The sequence below is a fragment of the Lutra lutra genome, chromosome 2 (assembly GCF_902655055.1).
Source record: "Lutra lutra chromosome 2, mLutLut1.2, whole genome shotgun sequence".
NCBI classification, from domain to species: Eukaryota; Metazoa; Chordata; class Mammalia; order Carnivora; family Mustelidae; genus Lutra; species Lutra lutra.
The window spans coordinates 100,244,954-100,267,647 of record NC_062279.1 but is presented as its reverse complement, the minus strand read 5'-3'; the positions used below and the strand labels follow the sequence as shown (position 1 = coordinate 100,267,647).

The 22,694-nt window shown below is 38.0% G+C and overlaps 1 protein-coding gene across 2 annotated transcripts in view; it reads left to right on the top strand.

The window, feature by feature from the left end:
- The first annotated feature begins 367 nt into the window (after positions 1–367).
- Positions 368–22,694, top strand: part of EIF4E (eukaryotic translation initiation factor 4E) — a 41,851-nt gene continuing 19,524 nt past the window's right edge. The window contains exon 1 of one of the 2 annotated variants that reach the window (XM_047718040.1): positions 368–563. In XM_047718040.1, coding sequence (XP_047573996.1) covers positions 546–563 — 18 coding nt within the window. In that variant the 5' untranslated portion in view covers positions 368–545. Of the gene's footprint in view, positions 564–1,173; positions 1,246–22,694 lie in introns of those variants that run through there. The other variant, XM_047718039.1, reaches the window with a different exon arrangement.

The window sequence follows — 22,694 nt, the reverse complement described above, 5'->3', positions numbered from 1 at the left end:
CCGCCTCTTTCTGAAAGCAAGAGAAAATGGTGGGAAGTCAAACAAAATTTAAATAAACAACTTGTCCTAGGACCCCAACTAAGCAAATGAAGCCTCATTGTGCGTGCTGAGCCTGCAGTTCCCAACTTTCCGGGGAAGATGGGCGGAAAGGGCAACAAAGGGCCCAGCAAGGATGCCGGGCAGTAAACGCGACAGCAGCTATCCAGGCGGAAGAGCACAGGACTGAAAACCACCCTCCGCCACGCTAGGGTCCGCCGCCGAGAACCGCGCACCCGACCCACCAACCACGTGACCAGTCCTTTTCTTTTTTTAATTTTTTTAAACTTCTTTGCCCTTAAAAAAGAGAGGGAGAGCGAGAGTGAGCGAGAAAGACTCCACTTCCCAGAAGCCTCTTGTTACCCACGCAGCCGCAGTCGTGCGCAGGCGCCGCCGGGCCAAACGGACACGTCCATCACGTGGACAGTAGCCGGCCAATCCGGTTTGAATCTCATTTTTTTCCTCTCACCCCCCCTTCAGGAGCGGTTGTGCGATCAGATCGATCTAAGATGGCGACTGTGGAACCGGTGAGTATTGCCTTTGCCCCCCCCCCAGCGGTCCCCGCGCTCCGTCTCCCTTCGGACTGGGGGACCCCGCGGGACGGCGTTCCCGGCGCGCACGCTACCCCTTGCTGCCCCCTCCCCCTCTTCTTGGGCCTGACCTCTCCGCGGGCAATTGGGGGCGCCCCGGAGGCTGGCCGAGGCGGCGTGTAGCGCACACGTTCTGGTGGGGGCCCGAGAGCAGGGGGAGAGGGGTGGGGGAGGGGCGGCACGGCGCCTCCTGCGGATCCGTGAGGTGGTCTGCTAGGGTGGAGAGTGATCGGGGTTCTGGGCTGGGTGTGTGGGATTTGTGTCTTCAGGATAGAAGGGCGCAGGACTGGCTCGAGCGGGTGCCCGGATCCGCAGGGAGGGTGGGTGGCGAGCCGGCCTGGAATGAGATGGAGGAGGGAGCCCCGGGGTAGCCTTTCCGTCCCTCTCTCCCTCCCGAGCTCCAGCCTGGGGGTTCGTGTGCGGGGCGCGCGCGGGTCTTTATACCGGTGGGCCAAGGGGCCGGTGGGCGCGCGTTGCGGGAGGGTGGGTTGGGCAGGAGTGGTTCCGCGGCACGCGCGGAGAAGCTTCGACCTCGCCGAGGGGAGCCGAGAGGGGCGAGCGCATGTTACTCCAGCGCGCCCGAGAGTTGCCGGGGTTGGCGGCAGGGGAGGCGAGAAAGGTTTGGGGCGGGGAGGAGAACCTCGTGTTGCGCGGTAGAGCTCTCAGAGTAGGTTGAAAGGTGATGGTGGTGAGAAAGGGGGATCACATTGTCCTCTCCCCTCCATGCTTGATACTGGGCTGTCATGGAGGAGGGAAGGGGGAGGAGCGAGGCCTACAGATCGCTGCTGCTGGTCTGGTTGCCGGCCGGACCTGCTGCATTTCACACGCGCCTGTCTTCCATTCATTCATCGTTTTCCGCGCAGTGCGCACGTCTCAAGAGAATGCGGATGGGTCTTGATCCATCTGTTCTTTCAAACCTTTATAGTCTGAAATATTTCTAAGACATAGTTTATTGGAAATAGGAACTTAACTTTTTAAAATCAGTTTTCTGTTTATTTTTCCTTTACCTATTCTGTCGCCTTCTTTTCAGTTTAGGCACCATCTTAAACTTAGTGAAGCAAGCCGATCCCAGAACAGTAATTTGGTAGTTAACCGCCCGAAGGAGAGGATATCTTGGTCACGTTTGGTTTTGCCGGCACTGGCTCACTGAAACTTACAGGCCTGTGTTGCAGTTTTAGGAATGTCACATCTAAGTGAAATTGTTTTAGAGGCATAATGGACTGTTTTAACAACCTAGAAGACCTTTGACACTCTGGAAGCAGTTCTAGATCTTGGTTGCTAGATATTTTTGTGTATCTTTAATGATAGTTTGTGATTTTGATAATGATTTAACCAGTTTGTTTTGACTTTTTAGAGACTTTTATAGCTAGATGAAAAATTAGTCATGGAAGGCTTGTGGAATACAAAAAGACTTATTTTTTCATTATGTTGGTGTGAACTATCCTTACCTTGTTGCCAGAGTTTACGGCAGTTCTTCTCTTTGGTTACTTGTTCTTCATTGGTGTGTGTTTTCATTTATGTTCTGCAGAACTGTCTCTTAACTTGCTGATACAGTTAACTGACTTTATAACATTAATGTTACATAAATAAAAAGGTAAAGGATGAAAATGAAAATACTCCCTTTTAACAGGTTCCCATGTCCACTTTTTACTGGATCTGCTCTCCTCCCTACTGTTGCCAATAACATTAAAAAGCATTACAGCGAGTAATAGGGGCAAGGCTAAAACCTCTAAGCTGTGAAATAATGATGTATCCTGTGAAGTTTAAGTAACATTTAGGCCCTTTGGATTTTGCAAAGCTATGCAGTTTTCTTTCAGTGGCGCAGAACAGGACTACAAAGTGTTGAAGGACTATTTTGAGTCAGTGAACATTTATAGTCTCTGTTATGTTTAGGAGGCTATACCAAATGTGTTTTAGGATACAGAGTTATACAAGATGTGATTCTATGCCTTGTTCAATTTAACTTTTAAGGAGCTTAATTTTCAGTGATGTGGTGGGTGATACAGTATAGTATTTGTTCTATTGCTGACAGAAGGAAACTTGGATACTGCATTTAAATTTAGGGAGTAGGGAACCTAAAAACCTAAAGTGTGTGAGAGTGGAAGGCCAGTGGTAGTATGAAGATGTATGTAAAATACATTGACATGTTTATTTTTAGAGAGAATGGCTTTTTTTTTTTTTTTTTGCACCTTTAATGCACCTTTTTCACAGGTTAGTCTTAGAATTCTTTGATGATTGTAAATACTGGGAGGTGGTTGTTTTTAAACCACAGCTGATTAGTATTGATTGTAGTTGAGGTGTTCCTGCTGAAGCCTACAGAAACCATATTTATATTTGTTCATTGCTATTTCATATAGCTTGTGAGTTCCCTTACTGCTTATTTTGTTGGGCATAATCAGTAAGCACTTAAGGAGTCATGGGCCTTTCCTGCTTGTCCCACCTTTTTAGATATTTGGGAGATTTTTAACGATGGAAATTACATAAAATATCAGTCATTTTCTGTTTGATATTATTTAATTTTTTTCAAATGTGTTTAAGAGATCAGTTACATTAAGATGTGGTTTACAGATATTAAAGTTATTGAGAAGCTTGATAGGGCAAAGTAAAGGAAGCATTTTACCTCTCTCTAGGTAATAATGGGAAAATTTTGAACATTGGGATAAACAGTGTTTTCCTGTTAGTCTCTTGGCATTTGAACTGTGGCTAGGTCAAAATTAGACTTTGTGGCTAGGTCAAAATTAGACTTTTTGGCTAGATCAAAATTAGACTTAATATTAGTAGTGAAGATGGCAAGGCAGTTTCCCCAGGCCATCTTGCTTCCAGTGGCAAAACGTTTCTTTGTAGCTATCTTCATTCTGCATTCTTCATTGTTGGGTGGGTTTTTGACTTGTAGTTCTTTTTAAAGTAAGAGGTTTTTGGGGTTTTGTTTGTTTGTTTAGTTAAACTGTAAGTATACAGTTACATTGTATCTCTTGGGTTTTTAAAACTACGTTAATTGCATAACTGGAATCAACTTGGACAATCGCCTGAACTAATGTTTCCATTTTTACCCTTTAGAAACATGTTTTGTACTACAAAGAGCTTATTAAAAGTAAATAAGGCTTGGGCCCCTGGGTGGCTCCGTGGGTTAAAGCCTCTGCCTTCCACTCAGGTCATGATCTCAGGGCCATGGGATCAAGCTCCACATCCGGCTCTCTGCTCAGCCAGGGAGCCTGCTCCCCCGCCCCCACCTGCCTTGCTGCCTACTTGTGATCTCTAGCAAATAAATAAATAAAAATATTTAAAAATTTTTTTTAAAAAGTAAATAAGGCTTACGTATATATTGACAAATCTGTTGTATATAATTCAGTGTTTTTGGTTAATCAAAGACTGTTGATTGACAGGCAGACCTTGCAAGTTAATACTATGTTTTCACCTTAATGAAAAAAACCAGTATATGTATCAAAGTTCATTCATAAACCAAATAAATTTGGTTCTGGTGTTTATATTTCAAATTTCACTTCATTTTATACTTTGAATTAATACTATGCATAATCATTTGACCTAGAGAAATCCAATTTAGAAAGCAGTCCTAATTTATACACTGAAGTTGCAGAGCATACAGTGTTAAATGAATTAGGTAAGCTTAATCCAATTTGGACAGCAAATTCTAGGCAATACTAAAATATGTTGTTTAATTTATATAAGGTTAAAAATGTAGTAGAGTACCTGGATATAACAAGGAGCTTGTGAAATGGTTACTCTGGCAAAGATAATTTCTACTTTTCCTTCTCTGCTAGTGCTGGAAATTTTCTTGCTCTTCTGGTACCTGTTAGTTTTTCCATCTTTGTTGTAGAGAATTTTTAGAGTAGTGAAAAGAGCAGGGGTTGTAGTCTAATTTTAATATGTTTGACCTTGACTGAAATTTCTAAGTTTAGCTGAGAAAATGGGAATAAGATATCTTACAGTGATTTTGATTTTCAAGTTCAGTATTCAGGGATGACAGTTTGTTAGTGATGAAGACCTAGGTATACCAAGTTAAGAGTCCATGAATGTGTTGCATGCAGGTGTATTCATGCATACGTATACTCACCTTTTCTTCTTTTTGCTCAGAAATTCATGTGGCTGCCTTTTGATGATCAGTCCTTAGTCATTGGCAAGAAATGCAAAGCTTATGCTGTACAATCCTGAGATACTCTTCCCACTCCTATCCCTATCATAAAAATCACTAGTGTTTGTTCGAAAGTTCCTGTTTATGTCTGGAGAAAAAAGAAAGGATCACTTTGACTTGCAGGTACCTAGAATGTGGTCAGAAAATAAGTTCTTTTTCCCCCCTAGTTGGAACTTTTGATACATTATTCCACAGAAACAATGGAAAGCTGTGATTTAGTCACATTGTTCAGTAAGTTTCTGTGGCATTAGGACAAATCTAACCAGCATTGAATTTCCAGGGAAATGGATATAGAGTTCTAAGCAATTGTCTTAAAAATGACTTTTAAGGGGTGCCTGGATGGCTTAGCCAGTTAAGCATCTGCCTTTGGCTCAGGTCATTGTCCCAGAGTCCTGGGATCCAGCCCCATGTGGGCCTCCCTGCCTGCTCCTCCTCTTCCTCCCTTTGCCATCCTTCCCTTCACCACCGCCTCCCCACTCCCCGCTCTGTCTCTCTGTCAGGTAAATAAAATCTTTGAAAAAAAAAAAAAGACCTTTAAGCAGAACCTATTTGTAACTGATTTTTAATGTAGGCAGATCTTTATTTCTTAATTAAAATGTAGCACTTATGTATGTCAGGCACCACATTACTTTACATATATTAATTCATTTAATCCTACAGAGCCCTGTGAGGGAGATATCATTATCCGTAATTCAGATGAGGAAACCAGGGCACAAAGCGATTAAGTTACTTTGTGTGACTAACTTGCTCAAGATCGCACAGCTAATAAATGGTGGGGTGGAGTTCAAACTAAAGCAGCAAATTCCAGCATATGTGTTCTTAACTGTGACACAGTCTTTCCAATGGCCCTGTAATGTGTTTTCCTTATGTGATTTGGAAAGATTAATTTGATTAACTAGGTATTTTGCTGCAGCTCTAAAAGAAAGTGTGTGGACATTTTAGGCTCTTTTGTACTACAGTGTTAGATAACTGATAACCGAAGTACAGTAAGGAAATAGCACTGTGGTGTCTAAATCCAAGGACTAAACAAGTTGTTACACCTAAGTTTATATTTTAGAACTGGTCCACAACATTTTGGATAGATTTCTGAAGAAAGCAAATGGTCACTTCCTTCCCCCCTTTCTCATTTGCTTTTGGACCTTGTCAAATCAAAATCAAATAATTTGCCAATTAAGATATTTCGCTAGTAAAGACACAGTAAGTTTTTAAGAATTTGTCATTATGGAATTTACTAATAACTACCTTTGTACTGTTAGTAATTTTGATGAAAGGACTAAGAGTTAAGTAGTTGTTTTGAAAATGTTTCAGTATAATAATTGCTAGCCTTTTTTTTTTTTTTTTTTTAACAGATTTATTGTTTAGAGAGCAAGTTAGAGAGAGAGAGAGTGCCTGCATTCAGGGGCATGACCGCCTGTTGGGGAGGTGTGGAGGGAGAGGGAGGGAGAATTTCAAGCAGACTCCCCACTGAGTGTGGATCCGCATGCTCAATCTCATGAGATCATGACCTGAGCCTAAGTCAGGAGTCAGTTGCTTAACCAGCTGAGGCACCCAAGCACCCCTGATGTTGCTAGTCTTAGAAGCTCAGGTGTTTGAGGAAGATAGTAGGAAGACCGTTTCTCTGAAATTCAAGGCTTTGCAGTAATTGTTAGAGCTAAAATGTATATTTGCATGTTTTTAGCTGTATGTATTAAACTTGTTACTATAAAATTGCTGAACAGAAATTAGTCTTTCAATGGTCTGCTTATTACAGTGACCATCAATAAGATTTTTATATTTATATGAACTAATGTCAGTGTTTTGTTTTTTTCTTAAACATTTTATTTATTTAGAGGGAAATAGCACCAGTGGGGGGGAAGGGCAGAGGGTGAGAGTAAGAGAATATCAAGTGGCTGTACTAAGCATGGGGCCTGATGCAGGGTTGATCCCAGGACCCTAAATTATGACCTGAGCTGCATTCAAGAGTCGGACACTTAAATGACTGAGCCACCCAGGCGTCCCGTGTTAGTGTTCTTATGAAGAATTTTTATGGGGTTTTACATAGTCATCTTAGGGCAACACCTTATGCATTCACAAAGTCTGATAACTTCCAAGTATTAACTAAGGAAAGAAAATTTAATATTTTAATGGAAAGATGAAACATCTTTTTCTTGTAGTTTTTCTCCCTAATTCTCTTACTATTTTGAGATAAATAATAGCTGGGAAATTCATATTTCAAGTAATTTTTTTCCCTGCCTAGCTTAGAACTCAAACTCAGGCCCTTGGGCCCAAGTTGTGTTACTATTCTATTCAAAGAAAAGAAACTGAAATTCAAGACTAAAAGTCTAAGTCCTTATTGTCAGTAAAACTCCTACCTTAAGCATAAATTGCTATATAGATCATTTTGCACAAGTAAATTAAATATAAAATTCTGTCTTTGAGGGGCGCCTGGGTGGCTCAGTTGTTTAAGCTGCAGACTCTTGATTTTGGCTTAGGTCATGATCTCTGGGTCCTAGGTTTGAGCCCTGGGTCAGGCTCCATGCCCAGTGGGAGGTCTGCTTCTCTCTCTCCCTCTGCCCCTTCCCCCACGCATGTGCATGCTCTCTCAAATAAATTTAAAAAAGAAAAACCCAAAAACCCATTGTTGAAAAGATATATCAAATGATTTATGGGCTGTGGTATGGAGCAATTCGGGTTTTTCTTTTCTTTTTTCTTGTCTCTTCTCTTCATTTGAAACTTGTACACTGTATTTTTTAATAATGTTCAGGATTGTAAAATCTCATTTGGATTTCAGTTTATAGGTAATTACATTTAGCTTTTTTTTTTTTTTTTTTTTTTTACTTTTTTCTTGAATTAGTAATACATGCTCATGGTCCAGAATTCAAATGGATCCCTTTAGCAGTGAGGTCTATGGCTCCATTGTCAGAATAATGTTTTTAAATGCATTGAGTAAAATACTTAGGATTACAAAAGAAACTGTATTTGAAGTACAGTAAGGATTAACTGAGTTAACATGCAGCATTAAGGATGCTGCCTAACCCAGGCTCAGTCCTGTCTACCCCCCCAACCCCCAAAGATTTTTTTTGTGGGGAGAGAGAGAGTGCGTGCTAGTGCGCACGAGTGGGTCGGTAAAGGGAGAGGGAGAGAGACTCTCAGGCAGACTCCCTGCTGAGTGCAGAGCCTGTATGGGCCATCGCATGATCATGAGATCACAACCTGAGCTGAAACCAAGAAATGAGGAGTTAAAAGCTTAACTAAACCACATGGGCACCCAGTCCTGTCTTTTTATGGTTTAAAACCTATTTCCTGTCTATCCAGCCATCTAGTTCCCTTCTCCAATGCATCCGCACTGTTAACCAGTTTTTTGAGGATTCTTTTAGATAAGGGCTGTCCAAGAGAACTTCTGTGATGGTAGAAATGTTCTATATTTGTGCTATTTGGTACAGTAGCTACTAGCCCTACGTGGCTTTTGAGCACTTGAATTGTGACTGATTCCACCAAAGAAGTGAATTTTAAACTTCATTTAACTTTAATTTAAATGTCATTTTAATTGAAATTTAATTTGATTTGTCATTAGTGGCTACCAGATTGGACAGTGTAGCTGTAGAATCTAGACCTATCTAGTATAAACATACGCATATTGTATCTGGCTTAACTTTGTAAGGTACAATCAACTATAACCAGTTTGGTTGGAGAAATTATCAAATTTTATCCTAGGGAAACTTCTGTCTGTATTTTAAACTTTCAAAGGCAATTATTTGTTCTTGTATGGATAATTAAAATTGTCCTGTAGCCTTTTTGTGCTGTTTAAAAAAACTTGTGAATAGGCAGTACTTTATGTTGTTTGAAATTCAGATTTTGTACAAAAGACTATATAGTGAAGTCTGTGTCTCAAGCTGATCACATTCAGGTAGATCACTTCTAGACACAGCCAGCATCATCACTTCTTTCCATGGAAATTTGTATATATATAAGCAAAAAGGGTATATATTCTTTAAAAAAAAATGGCCAACTGTATACACTAATCTGGCACATTATGTTTTTCACTTAATAATAGGTGTTTTAGAGCCTTGCATATCAGCCCATAAATCTTTTGCTTTTTTTTCTTTTTTTTCCTCCCTGATGGTATGTATTGCATGGTTTGGTCTTAAACATAGTTATTTCTGTATTGTATTTCTATACATTTGGGTTATTTCCAACTATTTGCTAATTCATTTTATAATAGCCTTCTACTAAGGTTCCATACATGAGGTAGTATAGCTGCAAGGTAAATGTTTTGGCAATAAATTGAAAATTAAAACTCTGCTGGTTAGATAAAATACTTTGTGATTATAGCTGGCTATCAGGCTATAATTTTTTTAGAACTACTCCTTTTTTTTAAGATTTTATTTATTTATTTGACAGATCACAAGTAGGCAGAGAGGCAGGCGGGGGGGGGGGGCAGCAGTCTCCCTGCTGAGCAGAGAACCCTATGTGGGGCTCCATCCCAGGACCCTGGGATCATGACCTGAGCTGAAGGCAGAGGCTTTAATACACCTCTTTTTCTAATTGTGATCGATTTATATGTAAAAAACATAGAAGATGCACATGTGCATACGTTTTAGAGTAATAAGTTGATGACCTGTGTATTCATCACCTAAGACATCATCATGTCTTTATGATGGCTTCAGCTTCCTCGAATCTCTACTAAGGCCCCACTTGGAGGAACCAGTGGGCAAGATCATGAACATATTCTGGGAAACATAGGACTCCACAGTTGTTACCTGGCAGGTTATGGTGTGAGCCAGGCAAAGAACCTTTAGTTAGGAGAGTGTTTTGTGCTAGTAAGATGCTTTTGTGTTGTTTTAAGTGCAAGTTCCTCAATGTGAAATTTGTAGCTGTTTCAGGGGAAAGGGCACAAAGGAGACAAAGGGAACTTTGTCAACACAGGTTAAGCTGAGTTAAGTACAGTTAAAAATCTGGGCTAGACTAACCATGGCAATCAGTGTTTTGTTTTAAGTGTAGAATAATAAGGATCTTGATCATTACAGCCATCAGATGAAGAATGTAGCCTGAATCACATTGCTCCAATCTGGACGTTGCTCTCTATACCTGGTGCACACCTGTCTTTGACTATGCCCGTGATTCCCTCATCGGACTTCCTTTGTGTCCCTTGTTGTCTTACTTGGTTTTCTGTTTCATTTCAGTAGGTCACATCTCAAGTAATTTTTTGAGAAAAGATACAAAATTTTTTGAGAAAAGATACAAAAGAGTTGAAAGAGCCAAAAGATTTGGCTCTTTTTGATACCTGGACTATTAAGCAATGTCCTGTAGTTTGGCTGGGTGTAAAATTCTTTTCTTCAGAATTTTAGTCGTTATTTCAGGTCATCTTCTTTTGGTAACTGTTTAAAGTCACATATTCTGATGGCTACTTCCTTTTCTCTTTCCTTTCCTTTCTTTTCCTCTTCTCTTTGTGTGACTAGTTCTCCTACTTCAACCCCCAAATTTTTTTGTCCCCATTTCACAGTGACATGCTCTACTGTGCTAGGTACTCATTGCACTTTTTTATCTGGTAACTCCTATTCATCACTTTAGATTTATTTGTGACTTTCATTTCTCTTTTCTTTCCTCTCTTTAAAACAGTTATTCAGATACTAGATCGCCTAGCGTGGTTCTCTGATTTTTTTTTCTTTTTTCTTTTTTTTTTTTTTTAAAGATTTTATTTATTTATTTGACAGACAGAGATCACAAGTAGGCAGAAGGCAGGCAGAGAGAGAGGAAGGGAAGTAGGCTCCTTGCTGAGCAGAGAGCCCAATGCGGGGCTCGATCCCAGGACCCCGGGATCACGACCTGAGCCGAAGGCAGAGGCTTTAACCCACTGAGCCACCCAGGTGCCCCCCCCCCTTTTTTTTTTTTTAAGTTTAAATCTTGCTTTCATTTTCTATCTTTTCTGGGAAATTTATTTTCCAATCTTTTCTGTCATAATTTTAATTTCCAGATGTCTTCTTTTTCTCTTCTCTTTTCAATGTTGACGTTATAGCTTCCTATAATTGTGATGCAACATTTTATCCTTTGGAGGATATATATAGGTACATATTTTTGAAGGCATTTTCTTTTCCCTGTCTCTCCCCTCCAAGTTGCTTATTTTCTTTTTTCTTTTTGAACTCATGGCAGCAATCCTGTGAAGGTGGAGGGAGGAAATTGAAGAATCTAGTTATTTTTTCAAATAGCTTTTGCCATATTCTCTTTATTTACCTCCTTTTTTATTTTTGAATCCATGGCAGCAATCCTGTGAATGTGGAGGGAGGAAATTGAAGAATCTAGTTATTTTTCAAATAGCTTTTGCCATATTCTCTTTATTTACCTCCCTCTTTCACTGTCAGTTCTAAAGGTGCTGCCAGCTTTTGAGACTTTTAGGATCTAGCTATATATATTGATTAGTGACCACTTGTCCATCCGTGTTCCAGCCCTTTTCCTTTTTTCCCCTGCTCTTTCCATAGTTGTGGGCTTAGAAAAAAAATCTGTTATAGTTTTAATGGGATTTTGAGAGGGAACAAAATTAAAATCATTTATTCAAACATTTGAGTACCTGTCATGTGCTAGATACTTCTGAGTGCTTAACTCAGCTCTCCTTTGAGCTTAAAGTTACTGAATTACTAAAGAGCAAAAAAGAAAGAAAGAGAAAGTAACACTTAGTATGACATTTAAAAAGTAACTTATTGTTGCATTCTGATAATAGAACACAGTATTACAGTTTTTCTCTAACTAGGCAGAAAGTGGCAGGAATAGTAAACCTAGCAAGTAATTGGCCACTTTCATGTACCCAGGAACCAGTGCCTTCAGGTGCCCAGAAATTATAAACCTAGTAAGTAATTTGCAGAATTCATAAATGAAAGCTATACAGTTCTACTGAGGAATACAGTGGAGGGCTTTAATAAACAAAGTCATAATTTGCTTTTGGGAATGATTCAGTATTGGGAAGATGTTAATTTTTCCTGAATTTAATGCTTAAATTCAGTATATACTGAATCAAAATGCCAAAATCATTGCAGGGGGATGGGGAACTATATGCTGAGGTCCACAAACTGGCCTTAGTGCTGTTCTTGTGTGGCCTGCTAGCTAAGAACATGTTTTATATTTCAGAGGGTTGTAAAACAAAACAGAATAAGTGATAGAAAGATCATCAGCATAAAATATTTACTCCTTGAGCCTTTATAGAAAAAGTTTGCAAACTCCTGCTTTATAAAATGATTATAAGGGTACCTGGGTGGCTCAGTTGGTTAAAGCCTCTGCCTTCAGCTCAGGTCATGATCCCAGGGTTCGGGGATCGAGCCCCGCATCGGGCTCTGCTCAGCAGGGAGTCTGCTTCTCCCTCTCTCTGCCTGCCTCTCTGCCTACTTGATCTCTATCAAATAAATAAATAAAATCTTTAAAAAGTAAAAAAAATAAATAAAATGATTATAAAGTTTATTTGAAAGGATAAATAAATGAGAATTGGCCGTACATTTTTAAAGAGAAAAGAGGAATGGAGAACTTGACTTACAATGAGAAAAAAATATTGAACAAAGTTAACTCTTAAAAATGTATTGGTGTAAATGGGACTGACAGTTCACTGGGACAGACTGAGCAGTCCAGAAGATTCAAATATATATTTGGTTTCAGTACAATTTTGTTCTAATAAATTTGGGACATTTAGATCTGTGTGAAGAAAATAAAAGTCTTTTGTAATCACAACTAGATTTTCTTTGGTAATATTTTGGTTTTTCTTGTTTGTGGGCTTTTTTTCTCCTTACCTCATCTTTTGTACCTCTTTTCCTTTATTTCTTTATTTATTTTTAAAGATTTATATATTTACTTGATAGAGACGGGCTTATGAACGGGAGGGGCAGAGGGAGAGAGAGAATCTCAAGCCGACTCCACAATGAGCCCGGAGCCTGATGTGGGGCTCCATATCTCAGGATCCTGAGATCCCGCCCTGAGCTAAAACCAAGAGTTGAAGGCTTAACAGACTGCGCCACCCAGGCGCCTCTTTTGCTTTTAAATAACAGTAATTTTTAAGAGCAATTTTTGGTTCATTATAACATTGAGAGGAAGGTAGAGAGGCTTCTGGTATACTTCTTTATGCACAGCCCTCCACCCCCCACATCCCATACCTGAGTGGAACATATGTTATACCAAATGAACCTATGTTGACACGTCATTGTCGTCTGAAGTCTCTAGTTTACATTAGGTTTCACTCTTGGTGTTGTAGTCTTTGGGTTTGGACAAATAGTGACATGTATTTACCATTGTATCATACAGAAGGAGTTTCACTGCCTAAAATCTTCTGTTTTCTGCTTATTCATCCCTCCCTTCTAACCCCCAGCAACCACTGATCTTTTTACTGCCTCTATAGTTTTGCCTTTTCCAGAATGTCATATAGTTGGAATCATTCAGCATGTAGTCTTTTCAGATTGACTTCTTTCACTTAGTGTCATACCTCCGTGTCTTTTCACAGTTGGATAGCTCATTTCTTTTTGCGCAGAACAATATGTTAACCATAGTTTATTTAGGACTTCTTAAAAAGTGCCTCCCCTCCACTGGAAAAGTGAAGTGATTCTTGTTTGTACAGTTCTGTAATCTACCTTTTCTCACATTTACATTAGCATTTTAAAATAATTTTCTAAGCATCACATTTAGTGCCTATATTGTGAACACCATAGTAGATCTTACTTTTTGGTCTACCTTTTGATATATGTTGACTGTACTTTTTATTTACTAACATAAAATACACAAAACTGTTAGTGTCCTGGTACTTTTTTTTGAAGAAATCTGAGAAGTATAATTACTGAGTTAAAGAGTAAAGCTCTTTTTATATTTGGAAGCTTGTAGTTCATTAACTTAAGCTCAGTAAGTGGAAGGGTATAACTTACTCTGTAAAGCTGGGGACATTTGAAACTGTGACTGTCTCTAGTTTTCTAATTTTTTAAAGAAAAATAGGTTGATTTCTTCTGGAAGATAATTTAAATATTTGAAACAAGAAAGGACAACTCTAATTTTCTTACTAAAATTATTGTTTTGGGGCCCTGGCTGGCTCATTTGGTAGAGCATGACTCTTGATCTCAGAGGCATGAGTTTGAGCCCCTCCCTGGGTGTAGAAATTATAAAAACAAAAACAAAAAAACCAAAACTAGTTTATATCACAATTTTAATCTTTAACTTTTAACATTATAGAACTTCTAAAAAATGTAGAATTTAGAAAATTCAGCTGTAAAAAAAGCAGCTGCTTACTTGTTTAACTGGGACTGTAAAGATTTCAATCAGTGTCATGAAATTTTAGTTACAATTTTAAAAGGTATAAACTTAAAAAGAATCAGTAGTTAAATTCTTTAAAATGTTTGCCTTACAAATTGTAATTATGAAGCTTTAAAGAATAATTGAAATAGAAATTGCCATGCTGCTGGAACCAGTGTAATTTTGTGCAGTGAAAATGCTTGTCCTTACATGATTTTAATGTTATTTGGAGCACTTTTTAATTTTGTATAATGTTTAACTCCTATAAATTTCCTTAGTTGTTATAATGTGAGTCTTTTTATATATGAGTCTTTTGGTAGTCTTTGGTTTAAGTAGCATTGACATTTAAATTTTATCATTAGCTTTATCATTCTATTGACACATGTTTATTTTTTATGTCTCTGTCATCACATTTTCCTTTCTGAATTTGGAATTTTCTCCTAAGCTACATAAGATGTGCAGTGTAATTTGGCTGACAGATTTCAAATGAAACAAGATGCCTCCAAGTCTTTCTAGTAAAGAGTTAAAGATACATGCATCCAAGTTTTAAAAATTGTATTCCATAAGGTCGGAAATTCAAGTGTGGCCTGTAGGGAATTTTTTTTTTAATATTAGTAAAATGTGGTTAAGTATATCTTGCTGTCTATCCAGAAATAACCATTTTTAGCTATAGAGCTGCAAAGTTAATCAACTCTGTTCACTGAAAAGTTTAGTGCTTGCTAGTCATTAATTTTAGTCAGGTAATTAGGTTATTGTTACTTAAATAGATTGAACAGCTATTAAATTTTGCAGTACTTATAGATATGACACAATTTGTACAAATCATCACAGTTCTTCCTTTCTATACCTCAGCTTCCAATATTTTTTGTTGTGTAGATGCCATTTTACATCAGTTGAAAAGAATGTTAAAAAGTACTGTCTTTTGAATCAGAATTGATAGTTAGGGTCTCATAGTCTTTTACATGGAAAAAAATTTCTCCATTTGAACAGTGCCTTTAAGCTTAAAAGGTTTGTATTTTGCTAAATCTGCTTATGTTGTTTTTCCACCTCCACGTTTTAGTTTAGAGCATGAAAGTCACTATTTTGATTCTTCATTACAGACAAGGAAGAATATCTGCAAAATCCACAGCCTCCACTTTTGTGAAGAGTGATGTCAATTAGCTGATATTACTATAACAACCAGAATAATTGATTTAATTATTTGTGGTTAATTTTCAGTGTTTACACCAATTTTTTTTTTATTCCTTACAAGGCAAGTGGTAAGACTACTTGTTCTCCTGTACTAGTTAATTAGTCATACTAATTTACATATGGAGAGTGCTGGGGGAAATGCCTTGTTTGCTAAAAAGGGACCTGGGAGCTGACTGGAGACTAAAGGGAAGAGTAATATATCTTGAGATCTGTTTACGTATCTTACTTACATGAAATGATTTTCTCCTTTCAGTTATTTGTAGCCATAAAGAGAGGATTTTATTTATACTTGACTGTATTTCTGAGGTATTTGACCATATAGGCATTTAGTATGCTATCTTACATAATACTACAAACTCACTATAATTGATCATTGGCATTTACAAGCTTTTTTTCCTGGTGGAATTTTGTGTTTGTGTTGGGAGTAAGGTATACCATTCATGCCTTTTTTCTAGTTTATTGACAGTGCCATGCATTTGCAGGATAGTGAAGGTATTGAGTCCGAGGCTGTGGCGCAAGGCATAGTACATACTGTAGTGTTGTGCAGCCTGGAAAGAGTACCTTGATAACCTTATATAATTTATTATCCAACTCTGGGCACTTTTGGGGCGTGAACGAAGATTCTGCTGACACACTGAAACAATAAACAGGTAAAAACCAGGACATATGGTATCCCTAGCTGTGAATCCTGATGGTCCTGGATTCAAATGTAGCATACAGCTAGGCCACATTAACTTCCAGCACTTAAATTTGAAGAGCAGAGAGCATTAGTAGTTTCACAGTATTGTGAAGATTGAATATATTGAGATTATGTAAATATTGAAATAATGTATGTAAAAATATGTAGCACATTATTTAATAGTAACTGCTTGGCAAATATTACTATCAAGTAAAAACTCATAGTTTGTATGAAGTGTGAGGGTGGGTGTTACCACTTTACAAGTCACAATGCACCATTCTTTTCCATTATTTCGCATCTTTTTTTTAAGATTTTATTTATTTGACAGAGAGAGAGAAATCACAAGTAGGCTGAGAGGCACAGAGAGAGAGGGGGAGGAAGCAGGCTCCCTGCGGGGCAGAGAGCCCAACTTGGGGCTCGATCCCAGGACCCTGCTGGGATCATGACCTGAGCCGAAGGCAGAGGCTTTAACCCACTGAGCCACCCAGGCGCCCCTATTTCGCATCTTTAATGTATGTAGTGCTTTCAGTTTACTGAAATGTTGGGTGAGTAACTTGTAGAGATAATTACAACTCTCTTTGCCAAAATAGCATTTACATTTCTCTTAAGGCCACAAATGATCTTTTCTAACTCAACTAAAGAACAGTGAAGCAAGGGGTATATATAAGGAAGTGCTACTGAAAATAGGATATTATTATCCATTATTCGGTGCTCTGTTGAACTTGCCTGAAATTACACAACTGTGAATGGCAGAGCTGGGATTCCAACCTGGATAGCCTAGCTACAGAGTATGTGATCTAAACCAGTGTCTCTCATACTCTGGTAGAAAGTGAGTTATTTATTTATTTATAAAGACTTTACTTTTTAAGTAATCTCTATACCCAATGTGAGACTCGAACTTACGGCCCCAAGATCAAGAGTCAAATGCTCTACAGACTAAACCATCCAGGCACCCCTTTTGTTTTTAAACAATTGTTCGTGTAATGTTTTTATAAATCCTAAAAGTAGGATAAAGAAAAATGAAAAAATGCAGAAATGTAAGCCCGAGTTTGCTGTTACTAGTTTTGACAGGTACAAAAATACTGTCAAATTGTTGTAAAGTTTTCTAAGTACTTACTTCCCATTTCTATACCTACCCTGGTTGTAGACTATAACCAGCAGAAATCTGTGGACTGCATTTTTGAGTTACTGCTTTAACTCTTTTTAGTGCCAAGGGAACTGTCTTAAAATTAATTTTTAGGTGATGTCCTAAAGCTGTGTGTGTGGAGGGGGGGATGGTGGAAGTTCTTAGTAATATTTGTTCAATGAAGTAATGGAAGACACTAATTGAGTCTTCTGAGGGGAAGGCTCATTGTTATTTCTAGAAAAGATAGTTTGTAAGTGTGTTTGAGTTGAGAGTTAATGAAAAATCGTGAGTGTTTACAACCATGGAAAAGCATACCGTGGTTTTGGAATTCAAGCTCTGTAGATTTGCACATGGCTAGAAGCAAGAATCTAAACTTCAGTCAGATTAGAGAAATGATATTATATCTGGAAAGTATTTAGCTTTTTTTTTTTAATTAAAGATTTATTTATTTATTTATTTATTTAACAGAGAGAGAGAGATTGAGAGAGAACTCGCGCATGCAAGAGAGGAACACAAGCAGGGGATTGTGGGAGAGGGAGAAGCAGGCTTCTGGCAGAGTATGGAGCCCAATGTGGGGCTTGATCCCAGGGTCCTGGGATCATGACCAGAACTGAAGGCAGATGCTTAAGGACTGAGCCACTATGTTAAGCCTTATTATATTAGGATTGTCCAACAAAGTTAATATTGTGTTTGATACATGTGCTAGTTTTCACAGAATGTTACTACATTCTGAGATGTAGCAACAATTAGAAGCTTCCTGAGATTCTTTGCAGCTGATTGTTAAACTTGCCTTACTCTTGCTCTACTTTTTTTCAACTTCTCTTGTTATGACAGTTACTGAACTCTGGGACCACTAAATTATAAGACTACATTTTTATTTGAATCTCATAAACTCAGCAAATCTAAAACCATGTTTAATATTTTGCACTTAAACTGGTTGTCTTTTCTATTCCCCTACTTGTCATCAGTATTTAATCACTTTGATCTGTCAGTGAATGGCTTCCATTGCTCACAAGATGAAAGGTTAGCTTGACTGTTGAGGCTTTTCATTCTCCCTTCAGCCCCACTGTTCTAGTCTGTCTTTGGTTTCATGAGCCCTCTATTTCGGTCTCATTGGTTCCTTACCATCTTCTAGTTAAACCCTGTACCATCTAATAGCTTTGTGCTCTCCATTCTACCCACCTGAAATAGGTTATACAAGAGTTTTTCAAGTATAGTTTGTCTTATTTAGGTTAAAAATGTATTTGGTAACTTAGACCAAAATTAACACAGGAAACAGCAGGTGTTGGTGAGGATGTGGAGAAAGGGGAACCTCTTGCACTGTTGGTGGGAATGCAAACTGGTGCAGCCACTCTGGAGAACAGTATGGAGGTTCCTCAGAAAGTTAAAAATAGAAATGCCCCATGATCCAGCAATTGCACTGCTAGGTATTTACCCAAAGAATACAAAAATACTGAGTCAAAGGGATACATGCACCGCAGTGTTTATAGCAGCATTATCAGCAATAGCGAAATTATGGAAAGAGCCCAAGTGTATGTCAATTGATAAATGGATAAAGAAGATGTGATTTCTGACTTTTATTAGATTAGATTTATTAGATTAGATTTTATTAGATTTATTAGATTTCTGACTTTTATTAGATTTGGTTTGTGCCATGTTAAAGAGTATTTTTATTCTATCTTGGAAATAATTGGCTATTAAAACCATTGTTGCTTTATTAAAAGAGTTTGAAAAATTCTTAAGTTAAAAATTTGAACATGAGGGGCGCCTGGGTGGCGCAGTCAGTTGAGCATCCAACTCTTGGTTTTTGCTCAGGTCATGATTTTAGGGTCATGAGATTAAGCCCTGCTTAAGACTCTCTCCCTTTGTCCCTCCCTTCCACTGTGCACGCTCTCTCTCTCAAATAAATAAAATCTTTAAAAAATAATTTGAACATGAAACTATTAAAACTGCAGATGGTAACTTAAAAGGCTAAATAAAAGAAACGTCAGTCCACTGTTTAAAATCTTTAAATAAAAGGGAGGTGGGTGCCCGAGTGCCTCAGTAGGTTAAGCATCTGCCCTGGGCTCAAGTTGACTGAGCCCCCCAGTCAGGCTCCTTGCTCAGCAGGGAGCCTCCTTCTCCCCCTCTGCTGTCTTCCATGCTTATGCTCTCTTGCTCTGTTTCCGTCAAATAAATAAAATCTTAAAAGTTTTAAATACTGAAAGATGATTGTGTTTAATATTTTTTGGGGGGTGTTTTAGATTATTTGTCTTAACATTTAGCATATTTGTGTAATATTAAAAGCGGAGGCTGAAAGGTTTTTACATTTTTATACAATCACACACATTTATTTAAAGTTGAGTACTTATTTTTAGTTATAAAATTCAAAATTATAGATTCTTAATGTAAAGACTGAAACATCAGTTAAGGTAGGACTTTTAATTCGAAAGAAACTTAAATTCTAGGAACTTAATATACTTTTTCCTGAGTTATTACCTGCTTTTAGTTCCTATATGTCCAGAAATTTTTAATACCATCTAAGTCTTTGATCATTCTCCTCATTGTGAAAAGATTCAAGTAACCAAAAAGGAAGGAAAATACTAAGTTTAGCAGGTGACATTTTGGATCTCATGAAACTTGTAATTATTCATACTGAAATTAATTCATTGTTTTTATGTGCTGCTGACATAAACTGTTTAAGTAAACATTGTGAAAGTATGGTTTGTATTGAGGATTTGGAACTTAGGAGTAAATTTTACTCGTCTCTTAATGTAGGTAAATAAGATCATTTATAGCACTTAACTTCTGAAGGAAGAATGTGCTGTACAGCCAACCTTACAAATTTATATATACCCAGTTCTTTGCTAGAACCATCATTACTATTTTAAACTCCATGAGACATCATTATTATTGTTCTTCTAAGCTGTTCATAGTCTTCCAGTGATTTTCATTCTTTTTTACATTTTCATGTTCCTACCTGGGCTCTCTAGCCTGAAGACTTTTCCTTTGGTGTTTGTTCCTCTTTATTTTGGATCTGTATGTATGTGTTGAGGAAGAGGGGGTTGTTTCTGTCTGTGTGCATCTGTGTATTTATCCAGTTCTGAAGGATGTTTTTCCTAGGCACTGAATTCTAGGTTAACAATTTTTCTTTCAGTGTAGAGATGTCATTCTGTTGTCTTGGTGGCTTCCATAGTTTCTTTGGGAAGTTAGCTGTTAATCTTATTATTCTTATGAAAGGGGTGTGTGTGTTTGTGTGTCTGTGTCCTCTTTCCTAATTACTTATAATGTGACTTTAAGTTTTCAATAGTTTGAATTTGATATGTCTAGGTATAATTTTGTGTGTATTTTACTGCTTGGAGTTCCTTGAGCTTTTTGAATCTGTGACTTGCGTTTCTGATGAGATTTGGTAAATTTTGGTCATTGTTTGTATATTGCTTCTTTCAATTCTCTCATCTTGTCCTTGAACTTTTTAACCATTTTCCACAGTGTTTACCATCTATTTTTCTCTCTGTATTTACTTGAGTATCTTCTGTTGACCTATGTTTGAGTTCATCAATCTCACATTCTGCAGAGTTGAACTTGTTGTTAATCATTCAGTGAACTCTTTAAGTTTTATTTATTTATTTATTTATTTGAGAGCTAGAGAGTTTGAGCAGGGGGAGAGCAGAGGGAGTGAGAATCTCAGGCAGATTCCTTGCTGAGTGTGGATCCCCATGTGGGGCTCACTTTCATGACCATGAGATTATGACCTGAGCTAAAACGAAGAGTCGGGTGCCTAACTGACTTTGCCACCCTGGTGTCCCCCATTCAGGGAAGTCTTAATTTCAGACATTGTACTTAGCAGTTCCATAATGTTTATTTGGTTCTCTTTAAAAATAGATTTTCATTATCTTTTCAAAAACTCCACTTTTTTTTTTCATCTTTTCCCCTATCTTTTCTCCTATTTTACTAGAGTAATCTTGGTTATTATGTCTTTGTTTGCTGTTTTCATGTCTCAATGTCTTTCTGTGGACAGGTTAATCTCTTGATCTTAGTGACTTTAAAAAAATTCTTTGCAGGGGCGTGTGGGTGGAACAGTCAGTTAAGCATCTGCCTTCATCTCAGATCACAGTCTCAGAGCCCTGAATTGAGTCCTTCATCTGGCTCCTTGCTTAGCAGGGAGCCTGCTTCTCCCTCTCCCTCTGCTGCTGCCACCTGCTTATACTCTCTCATTCTCGCTCTCTCTGAATATATAAGAATATATAACATATCTTAAGACTTATTTATTTATTTATTTGAAAGAAAGCAAAGAGTAAGATACAGCACAAATGGGGAGTGGCAGGCAGAGGGAGCAAGCAGAGGCAGCAGTCTCCCTGCTGAGCAAGGAACCCAATGCAGGGCTCAGTCCCAGGATCCTGGGATCGTGACCTGAGCTGAAGGCAGATATTTAACCGACTGAGCCACCCAGACGCCCCATAAATAAATAAAATCTTTAAAAAAAGAATTCTTTGCATGTCTAGTAATGTTTGATTGTTGGATAGGATATTGTAAATAGCATTCATAGAGACACAGAACTATGTTCTCTTCTGAAGAATGTAGAGCTTGGTTCTTGGAGGCACTTAATTTGTAGGTAGATTACCTTGATCCTGTCAAAGATTGGTTTTAGGATTTGTTAGACAGATGTATTTCACCTGATTTCCTTTCTAGGATTTCATCTGAAAGCTGAGGATTTTCACTCACCCACTCTGGTGTGAACCCAGTCTTGCTAATGGTATTCAGCCCCTGAAGTCTTGGCTGAGCTTTCTCTGCTAGACTACCCAGAGCTGTACTCTGAACATCACAGCTTAGGAACTAGCCAAGGATCTCTGAGGGACTTTTACATAGATTTTTGAGGCTTAACATCTCTGTAGCCCACTTTTCTCTACTACCCTACCTCTCTAAGCCCACTTAGTCTGTAACTGTTGCCTATTTCTTGATCCATTGAGACTGCCTTTCTCTGGAAATTATTAATTTTAAGCTGGTGGGTTAAGGAATGGCATTTTGTAATTATCTATATGCAGATGTAAATTGTGGTAGAAAAATCCTGGTAAAAAATGGTGATTTTAGGGCATTGACTGTATAAATTTTGGAGTCTTAATTGCTTTTAAACATTTACCTTTATTTTATTTCTTATGTAATCAAGCCAATAAGTTCCTGCTGTGCTCATTGGCATTACGGTTGTGAAAAAAATCAAGGCATAGCCTCTATTATAAGCGACTTCATAGGTTAGTAGAAATTAGCTCCTAGACATGTCATGTTATTAAGTAAAATGTATTTTGTAAAATGAATACTTAACACCTGTCTTAGAAATTAGCTCCTAGACATGTCATGTTATTAAGTAAAATGTATTTTGTAAAATGAATACTTAACACCTGTCTTAGAGATCCTCCATCCCTGATTTGCACAATCCTGTTAATGTGAACATACATCTCTGTTGTTTTGCTAGTTCAGTTGAAATATGATCCCTAGACTCTTTTTGTGGTGCACTTTTTGAAAAAAATCAGTCTTTGTTTTAGCTTCTGGTGCCTTTCCGTGGTATCCAGCTGTGTTGACAGTAGTTTATAATTTGGTGAAGAACTACATGGAGCAATGTGGAGAACGCAGATTATCCCCAAGCTCCTTTTTTTCCTGAGAGTTTTTAAGGATTTTTTTTTTTTTAAGAGTTTGGTTTTTTGAAAGAGAAAGGGCAAACAA